At 55.7% G+C, this 9,844-nt stretch overlaps 2 protein-coding genes across 2 annotated transcripts in view; one reads left to right on the forward strand and one right to left on the reverse strand.

Annotated features, from left to right (window-relative positions):
• Positions 1-1,072, reverse strand: part of SRP68 (signal recognition particle 68) — a 38,087-nt gene extending 37,015 nt beyond the window's left edge. Inside the window, exon 1 of the mRNA XM_054537372.2 lies at positions 448-1,072. Within this exon, the coding sequence (XP_054393347.2) occupies positions 448-799 (352 nt within the window). The 5' untranslated portion in view covers positions 800-1,072. The remainder of the gene's footprint in view (positions 1-447) is intronic.
• A 5,222-nt stretch (positions 1,073-6,294) lies between these two features.
• On the forward strand, positions 6,295-8,934 carry GALR2 (galanin receptor 2). Its single transcript, XM_002827864.5, has 2 exons — positions 6,295-6,662; positions 8,037-8,934. The coding sequence occupies exons 1-2, from the start codon at positions 6,295-6,297 to the stop codon at positions 8,830-8,832; spliced, it is 1,164 nt and encodes a 387-aa protein (XP_002827910.1). The 3' UTR covers positions 8,833-8,934.
• Positions 8,935-9,844: the final 910 nt, after the last annotated feature.

Genomic DNA, 9,844 nt, shown 5'->3' on the forward strand with positions numbered 1-9,844 from the left:
TCTTTACTTCCACTTTCAAAGTATCAAGCTGTAGGTTTTACTACTCAGTCTACGACAACAGTCAGACAAGAGTATTAAGCCAAATGTCAACACTGCAGTTTCCTCTCCCTAGTTCAGTGGCTCGAGGTGCCAAAGCAAGGTGCTCAAGGTGTCACCTGGTCACAAGCCCTCCAACTGGACAACTGCGGGGCACCAGGGGAAACCTGCCTGATATCCCAGTGCCACTGGAAGAAAAGGACCTAGCCAGGAGGGCGAGGGGGACACGAGGAAAGACTAGTTGAGAGACAGACCCCCCCGGAATTCTGAGCACCAAAAAGTAAGGGCGAGAGAAACTGCAACCCTCGGCCTCTCCTGCCAGGACTTGTCAGGACCCGCCGCCTTTCCCGCCCCCAGCCCTCCAGTTCGACACGTAATCATTGCGAGTTAGGCCCGATTACTCTAGGATACTCTCCAAACTCAGGCTATCCCCAAATTCTTTGTTTGCCTTCGATCCGGCCGAAGGGCGTTCGTTTTCTTTATTTTCTTCCCCTCCGGCACCACGTCCACCGCCGCTACCGCCGCCGCCACTGCCGCCGCCACTGCCGCCGCCGCCGCCGCCGCCTGGGACCTGCTTCTCAGCAGCCATCTTGCCCCTGCGCCGCAGAGCAAGACGGGATAGGGGAGGCGGGACGACCTGGGCGGGTGAGAGCTGGACCTGCCTGGCCGGGCTGATGGGATAGCGGCGGACTCCGCCACTGTGGGCCCTTGCTGCAGCAGGGCGCCATGTGCTGGAGCGCGCCTGCGCGAGGGATCCTGTCATTCCGGGTCCGGAATTGTGGCTGGCTAGGTGGGGACTTGAGGCCGCAGTGAGACCGTGGCTGCTGAGATCTCAGGGGTAGTCCCAACTCCCACCCACCAAGGGCGGAGAACCGGAGGTGGACCCCACGTCCTGCATCCTGGACTGGGGATCTGGTTCACGTCCTGCCCAGCAGAAAGCAGGAGACCAAAGACACTGGATTTCGGGGTGTCTGCATCCCCAGGGACTCAAGAGATGGGGTCCTCCCTACCGGAACGGGACACCCCGTCTGTAAGGGACCCGCCTCTGCCTGCCCTTTCCTCTGAGGCTGGCCGTAAGAAAGCCAAGCCGGAGGACGCCCTGCGCAGTCAGCAGACGGTGTCCTAACGGGGGAACTTTCTCAGACCGCTTGGGACCGTGGACCCCTGCACTTTGGGGCCGTCAGTCCAAAGAGGGAGAAGTGTTGAGACATGGGAAAATATGAATTTTTGCTCTGCACCTTCTAGAGTCTGAGACCTGGGATTCCAATCCCCGCTCCGTCATTAGCGGCAGGGACATGTAACTTAATCTCCCTGTAAATCTGTTCCTTCATCTATGAAATGGGGATAACCAATTTAAGTGGTTGTTAGGAAGATTAAATGACGGATTTTTTTTTTTTTTTTTTTTTAGATAGAGTTTCGCTCTTGTTGCCCAAGCTGGAGTGCAATGGTGCGATCTCAGCTCACTGCAACCTCTGCCTCCTGGGTTCAAGCCATTCTCCTGCCTCAGCCTCCGAGTAGCTGGGATTACAGGCGCCTGCCACCACGTCCCGCTAATTTTTGTATTTTTAGTGGAGACGGGGTTTCACCATGTTGGCCAGGCTGGTCTCGAACGCCTGACCTCAGGTGATCCGCCTGCCTCGGCCTCCCAAAGTGCTGGGATTACAGGCGTGAGCCACCGCTTCCGGTCTCAGAGGTCAGGCGTTCTAGACCAGCCTGGCCAACACGGTGAAACCCCGTCTCTACCAAAAATACAAAAATTAGCCAGGTGTGCTGCTGGGCGCCAGTAATCCCAGCTACTCGGGAGGCTGAGCGCTTAAAACTCAGGAGGTGGAGGTTGCAGTGGGCTGAGATCGGGCCACTGCACTCCAGCCTGGGTGAGGGAGTCAGACTGTCTCAAAAAAAAAAAAGTAAGTGTCTGGCCAAGTGCGATGGATCACACCTGTAATCACAGCACTTTGGGAGGCCAGGCTGAAGATTGCTTGAGGCCAGGAGTTCAAGACCAGCCTGGGCAACATAGTGAGACCCCTGTCTCCACACACACACACACACACACAAAATTAAATTAGCCAGGAGTGGTGGCACCCACCTGTAGTCGTGGCGACTTGAGAGACTGAGATAGAAGGATTGCTTGAGCCCAGGAGTTTGAGGTTACAGTGAGTTATGATCATGCCACTGCACTCCAGGCTGGGTGACAGAACAAGACCCTATCTCTAAAAATAAGTAAATAAATTTTTTTAAAAAGTAAGTTTCCCAAATGTTCATTGATAAGTGAATGGAAAAATAGAATGTGGTATAATGATACAATGGAATATTATTTGACCATAAAAAAGGAGTGAAGTGGCCAGACACGGTGGCTCTTGCCTATTATCCCAGCATTTTGGGAGGCCGAGGCAGGTGGATCACCTGAGGTCGGGAGTTCAAAACCAGGCTGACCAACATGGAGAAAACCCATCCCTACTAAAAATACAAAATTAGCTGAGTGTGGTGTGCATGCCTGTAATCCCAGCTACTCAGGAGGCTGAGGCAGAAGAATTACTTGAACCCGGGAGGCAGAGGTTGTGGTGAGCCGAGATCCTGCCATTGCACTACAGCCTGGGCAACAACAGTGAAACTCCATCTCAAAAAAAAAAAAAAAAAAAAAAAAAAAGGAGTGAAGTACTGATTATACTACAATGTGGATGAACTTTGAAAAACATCATGCTAAATGAAAGAATAAAGGCTAATGGGTATGAGTTTCTTTTGGTGGGGAAGAAAATGTTCTATAAGTGATTGTGGCAACTGTCACACAACTCTGTGAATATACTAAAAGCCAAATGAACACTTTAAATGGGCAAATGGTATGATATGTGAATTATATTTCTTTTTTCTTTTCTTTTTTTTCTTTTTTCCTTTTTTTTGACATGGAGTCTCACTCTGTCGCCCAGGCTGGAGTGCAGTGGTGCGATCACGGCTCACTGCAACCTCCACCTCCCAAGTTCAAGCAATTCTTCTGCCTCAGCCTCCCAAGTAGCTGGGACTACAGGCGCGTGCCACCATGCTTGGCTAATTTTTTTTTTTTTTTTGTATTTTTTGGTAGAGATGGGGTTTAACCATATTGGCCAGGCTGGTCTCGAACTCCTGACCTCGTGATCCGCCTGCCTCGGCCTCCCAAAGTGTTAGGATTACAGGTGTGAGCCACTGCACCCAGCCATGATATATGAATTATATTTCAACAAAGCTGTTACCAAAAAAAAGTGGGATTATGTTAGTCCTCTAGTCAAAACCATGCACTGCTGCCTCATTTTATGGAGACTACATGCCACAATCCTTAGATTGGGGGAGAAAAAAATCCCTACACGCTATGTGTCTCATGTCTCCTACCAATCCCCTTGCTGGTTCAACTCAGGTCATACCATCTTCCCTGCCTCAGGAACACAGGCACGCTCCTACCTTATGGCCTTTGCACTGGCTGTGGTCTCTCTCTCTGAAATGCGTTTCTGGCCAGGCATGGTGGCTCATGTCTATAATCCCAGCACTTTGGGAGGCTGAAGTGGGAGGATCGCTTGAGCCCAGGAGTTCGAGACCAGCATGGGGAACATAGGGAGGCTCCATCGCTAAAAAAAGGAAAGAGGCTGAGCACAGTGGCTCATGCCTGTAATCCCAGCACTTTGGGAGGACAAGGCAGGTGGGTCACCTGAGGTCAGGAGTTTGAAAACAGCCTGGCCAACATGGTGAAAACCCATCTCTACTAAAAATACAAAAAATTAGCTGGGTGTGGTGGCGCATGCCTGTAGTCCCAGGTACTCGGGAGGCTGAGGCAGAAGAATTGCTTGAGTCCTAGAGGCGGAGGTTGCAGTGAGCTGAGATCGCACCACTGCACTCCAACCTGGGTGATAGAGTAAGACTCCATCTCAAAAAAAAAAAAAAAAAGAAAAGAAAGAAAAGAAATGCTCTTCCCCTACATATTTGCTTTGCTAGCCCATCACCGCCTTCAAGTCTTTGCTCAAATGTCAACTTAATGAGGTCTGCCTGACCATCCTCCTTTAAATTGTACCATCACCACCACCCTGGTACTCCCAAATCCCCTTACTCTAAACTACTTTTCCCGCAAGTACTTATCAACTTGCAATAGCTTAATATGTTATGTTTATTGTATGTCTCTGTTGCTAGAAAGTTCACGGAGGACCTTGATCTTTGTAGAGCTCACTGGTATAGTATATCCTAAGGACACAGAACAATGCCTAGTAAGGAGCAGCTGCTTAATAAATATTTGTTGAATAAATAAATGGTAAGCATCTCATAAACACAAACTGTTATCATCTTCCTGTTCAATGGGTAGGAAGGCAGGGCAGGGGTGTGAATAAGGTTTCCTTACCAAGAGGAGGGGGTAGCTGGGCTCCTGAGAGGCTTTTTTCTTGGGGGAAAAAAGAGGAAAAAGAATATTCTTGACACTGGGCCCTAGGAACCAGGACAGGGGAAGGTGAGGCAGATATGAAGCTGCAGAGACAGAAGGTGGTGATTTTCAGACCCAGCGGACTGTGAGGCTTAAGTTCTACTTAAATAGTAATGATTCATTGTCCCAAATGCTTGATGCAGAAACAAATGTTTAAGTTTTATTGCAACCTAAACACCATCCAGGGAAATGCTGCTTGTGTGTGGAACTCTACTATTTTTTTTTTCTTTTTTTTTTTTTTGAGACGGAGTCTCACTCTGTCGCCCAGGCTGGAGTGCAGTGGTGCGGTCTGCACTCACTGCAAGCTCCGCCTCCCGGGTTCACACCATTCTCCTGCCTCACCCTCCCAAGTAGCTGGGACTACAGGCGTCCGCCACTACGCTATTTTTTTGTATTTTTAGTAGAGACGGGGTTTCACCGTGTTAGCCAGGATGGTCTCGATCTCCTGACCTCGTGATCCGCCCGCCTCGGCCTCCCAAAGCACTGGGATTACAGGCGTGAGCCACCACGCCCGGCCCTGAACTCTATTTTGAATTTCCTGAAGGTATACGGAATAAGGTCAGGAGAAAAAGAATAAGGATCTGATGCATTCAGATTTAACTAACTGGGCTCAGGCCTCTCCCATACATCTCATTCCTTTCTCAGCAGATCCCTTTTAGAAGGAAGTGTTACCATTTCCTTGTTACAGCTGAGGAAACTGAGGCACGGAGCCAAAGACAGAGCCTGACACAATAGATGCTCAATATATTGGATTGAATTTGAGGGAAAACGTTCAATGGGGAAGAGAAGGGAAAAAGGTGGCCAGGCTCGGTGGTTTACGCCTGTAATCCCAGCACTTTGGGAGGCCGAGGCGGGCGGATCACTTGAGGTCAGGAGTTTGAGACCAGCCTGGCCAACATGGTGAAACCTCATTTCTACTAAAGATACAAAAATTAGCCAGGCGTGGTGGCGGGCGCCTGTAATCCCAACTACTTGGGAGGCTGAGGCAGGAGGATCACTTGAACCTGGGAGGCGGAGGTTGCAGTGAGCCGATATCGTGCCACTACACTCCAGCCTGGGCGACAGAGTGAGACTCTGTCTCAACAAATACAAATACAAATACAAAAGAACTAGCCAGGCATGGTGGTGGACGCCTGTAGTCCCAGCTCCTCAGAAGGCCGAGGCAGGAGAACCGTTTGAACCTGGGAGACCGAGGTTACAGTGAGCCGAGATCGCGCCACTGCACTCTAGCCTGGGCGAAAGAGCCAGACTCCGGGGCCCCTCATCCGCCTCCGCCCCGCGTCTCCTCCCCCCGATCTCCCAGGGATCCTCTTTTGAGGGCACCTCCGCCCCTCGACGGTCCCGGGATGTCCTGCGCGCCTGCCAGGCTGCAGGGAAGCGCCGAGGCGCGCGGAGTCCGAGGTCAGTGCTCCCTGCGGCGCGGCGCACACGCAGGGTCCGGGGTCGACCCCTCCACCGCTCCGGCGTCTGCCGGGGAAGTCAGTCCGCCTGGTCAGCCCAGAACACCCGAATCCGGGGGCTGGAGCTCGGGAGCAGGCACAAGCGCCACTCTCCGCCTGCGCCGTGGAATGCGCGCCGGGACCACTCCGCAGCCCTTCCCCCAGCGCCGCTGGCCGCTGCTGGGGACAACCTCGCCCTCCTGTCTCTTGCTCCTCCTCCTGACCCCAGCGCACCCCCATCCCCGCCCCAGATGCGGCAAGGCTCTCTTCGCCTTCAGCCCGGCAGAGTCGCACTAGGAGTTGCAGCGGCCGCAGCCCCGGGAGCTTCCCGCTCGCGGAGACCCAGACGGCTGCAGGAGCCCGGGCAACCTCGGGGTCGGCGGCACCATGAACGTCTCGGGCTGCCCAGGGGCCGAGAACGCGAGCCAGGCGGGCGGCGGGGGAGGCTGGCACCCCGAGGCGGTCATCGTGCCCCTGCTCTTCGCGCTCATCTTCCTCGTGGGCACCGTAGGCAACACGCTGGTGCTGGCGGTGCTGCTGCGCGGCGGCCAGGCGGTCAGCACCACCAACCTGTTCATCCTCAACCTGGGCGTGGCCGACCTGTGTTTCATCCTGTGCTGCGTGCCCTTCCAGGCCACCATCTACACCCTGGACGGCTGGGTGTTCGGCTCGCTGCTGTGCAAGGCGGTGCACTTCCTCATCTTCCTCACCATGCACGCCAGCAGCTTCACGCTGGCCGCCGTCTCCCTGGACAGGTGAGCCAGCGCCTTGGCCTCCCTGGGAGATGGGCATCCACGCGAGGGATGGAGCGGGAGGCGGGACCGGGGATCAAGAAGGGACGCGCAGAGTGGGAGAGGACACTAAGAAGGCTGTGGAAGACAAGTGGGTGCGGAGGAGGAAAAAAAGGAATAAGAATGGGGGACCATGGTGTCCCTCGGTTAGATGCGTCCTGGGGCCTGGAAGCCTGGAGAATGTGGCTCTCCAGCGCCGCCCGCGCCTGACAACGCGCAGCATTTCCCAGTACGACGCGTTTGTGCGCGTTCGTCTCGCTTGAGCTTAATGCCCCCGTGAGGGTGGGACAGGACAAAGTGCCCAATGTACAGAAGAGTTGAGTTCCTAAGTAACTCGCTCAGAGTCGCCAGCCAGGGATCGGGTGCGTGACGTGACCGTCTGTCTCCTGCAGCCAACTTCAGGCGCCTCCACTGCGCTCGCCTCCAAGCCACGGTTTGGTTGGTTGGTGCAGCTGGCTCAGGTCCAGGCTGTGGATCTTGGGTCCTTTGCGAGGATCCACTCTGGAGTCCCAGCGAGCCTGCCTAAAGGTCCCTAGCTCAGTCCCAGCCCACTCTGCCCCTCGCCTCCAAACAAAATAAAACCCAAAACAAGTAAGGGGCCGGGAGAAGAGCGTGCCCTGGGGTTCTTCCTCCCCAGCCAGAGGAGAGCGAGAGAGGCACATTCGGGAGAGCGCGGGACTCAGGTGGAGCTTGAAAGGACACTGGGATGGTTCCTGGGGAGGAAATCCGGGTATTTCCCCTCTCCCTCCTCTGGAAAAACAGAGAGGCGAGGCCAGACTGCCCCCACACCTCCTGTAGCCACTGAGCGCGAAGTGCATTGGTTCCGAGCTCGCTGGTGGGATCCACAAAGCTCGGATTCTCTCAGGAATCCCCTGAGAAATTAACTGTCCCTTGCCCAACATGTCTTCTCCAGGCTGTCTGCTAGAGCCTCAGGCGCCTCCGCCCTCCCTCCCGCGGCACCGTCACCAGTGGGTAGTCACAGCCTCCCGGAGCCCATAGCCGGTTCTCCAACCTTTAGTCTTCTGTGGCTTTGGGGTGCCCTCTCGGTGGAGACTGTGGTTGCAGTCCCCGGGGGCAGCGGGAGAATGGCTTGGAGGCACACCTTTCCTGCTGCCGGGCCCGCCCCATTTCCAGGCTCCGCTGAGTGTCTGGGACACGCTGGGACGCCCCCACCTCCGCCCTCACGCCGAGCCTCACCCCCACCTCTTGTGTGTGCGGTGTAACCATGCGTTAAGGACCTTCCTCGAGAGCAGCGTTGGGCCCGAGGTGCAGGGGTCGCGGCCCGCCAGCGTGAATGCGCCCGCTCAGCCGACGTCTCCCTTCCCGGTCTGACCGCAGGTATCTGGCCATCCGCTACCCGCTGCACTCCCGCGAGCTGCGCACACCTCGAAACGCGCTGGCAGCCATCGGGCTCATCTGGGGGCTGTCGCTGCTCTTCTCCGGGCCCTACCTGAGCTACTACCGCCAATCGCAGCTGGCCAACCTGACCGTGTGCCATCCCGCGTGGAGCGCCCCTCGCCGCCGCGCCATGGACATCTGCACCTTCGTCTTCAGCTACCTGCTTCCGGTGCTGGTTCTCGGCCTGACCTACGCGCGCACCCTGCGCTACCTCTGGCGCGCCGTCGACCCGGTGGCCGCGGGCTCGGGTGCCCGGCGCGCCAAGCGCAAGGTGACACGCATGATCCTCATCGTGGCCGCGCTCTTCTGCCTCTGCTGGATGCCCCACCACGCGCTCATCCTCTGCGTGTGGTTCGGCCATTTCCCGCTCACGCGCGCCACTTATGCGCTTCGCATCCTCTCGCACCTGGTCTCCTATGCCAACTCCTGCGTCAACCCCATCGTTTACGCGCTGGTCTCCAAGCACTTCCGCAAAGGCTTCCGCACGATCTGCGCGGGCCTGCTGGGCCGTGCCCCACGCCGAGCCTCGGGCCGTGTGTGCGCTGCCGCGCGGGGCACCCACAGTGGCAGCGTGCTGGAGCGCGAGTCCACCGACCTGTCGCACGTGAGCGAGGCGGCGGGGGCCCTTCGTCCCTGCCCCGGCGCTTCCCAGACATGCACCCTCGAGCCCGGTCCCGGCCCGTCCTGGCAGGACCCAAAGGCAGGCAACAGCATCCTGACGGTTGATGTGACCTGAAAGCACTTAGCGGGCGCGCTCGGATGTCACAGAGTTGGGATCATTGTTGGGGGACCGTGGGGAGAGCTTTGCCTGTTAATAAAACGCACAAACCATTTCACATGCAGTGACAGCGCTGTTTCGAGTTTCTCATTGTCTTGAGACGCTGTGGGAAGAAGCCTCTGGGGCTTCACAGAGGGGCTCCCTAGGGATAAGTGCGGGACCCTTTGCAGAGCTACCAGGAAAGAGGGCTGACCACACCTCAGGCAGCCGGGTTACAATCCGCATAAAAATCTGAGTCTGGGGAGCGTGCGACAGAGGCAGGCAGATTGTTTAAGGCGTTCGATAAAGTCGGTTGATGACAGACACAGATGCGTGTTCCCAGCCGCATTTGTGCTCTGGTGTGTGACAGGTCTGTCCTTGCCTGCTTTCAGCTCCCAGGGCCCCTTTGAGTCTGGGCAGCCCAGTCAGTCCCCGTCCATTTTTGGCCTTAGCTTTTCCTTCCCTGGCTACATCTGGGCCAGGATCAAGTCTCCAGCAGCTGTTTCACTCCGGGGGGGCCAGGAAAGTCTTTCCCTGGCAGGTTGGGCTCCAGGTGCACAACACTGCTGGGCTGGGGCAAGCTGAGAATCCGCTTCAGGACAAGAATGTCCCAGGGCTCATGAGTTGGCCTTTACCTGTTGTCAGGTAGAACGCCCTTCCCAGAGGCTTTTATTTGCTTCTGTGTGTGTGTGTGTGTGTGTGTGTGTGTGTGTGTGTGTGTGTGTGTGTTTTGGTTGTTGTTGTTTTTCTTTTGAGATGGAGTTTTGCTCTTGTTGCCCAGGCTGGAATGCAATGGCACAATCTTGGCTCACCGCAACCTCTGCCTCCCAGGTTCAAGTGATTCTCCTGCCTCAGCCTCCTGAGTAGCTGAGCTTACAGGCGTCCACCACCATGGACGCTAATACGGCTAATTTCTGTATTTTTAGTAGAGACGGGGTTTCACCATATTGGCCAGGCTGGTCTCAAACTCCTGACCTCAGCTTCCCCAAGT

Source organism: Pongo abelii, chromosome 19, assembly GCF_028885655.2.
Source record: "Pongo abelii isolate AG06213 chromosome 19, NHGRI_mPonAbe1-v2.0_pri, whole genome shotgun sequence".
Lineage (NCBI taxonomy): Eukaryota > Metazoa > Chordata > Mammalia > Primates > Hominidae > Pongo > Pongo abelii.

Coding starts and splice junctions, on each gene's coding strand:
- GALR2 (XM_002827864.5), top strand. CDS start 6,295: ATGAACGTCTCGGGCTGCCCAGGGGCCGAGAACGCGAGCCAGGCGGGC. Junction 6,663..8,036: donor GCCGCCGTCTCCCTGGACAG/GTGAGCCAGCGC, acceptor GTCTGACCGCAG/GTATCTGGCCATCCGCTACC.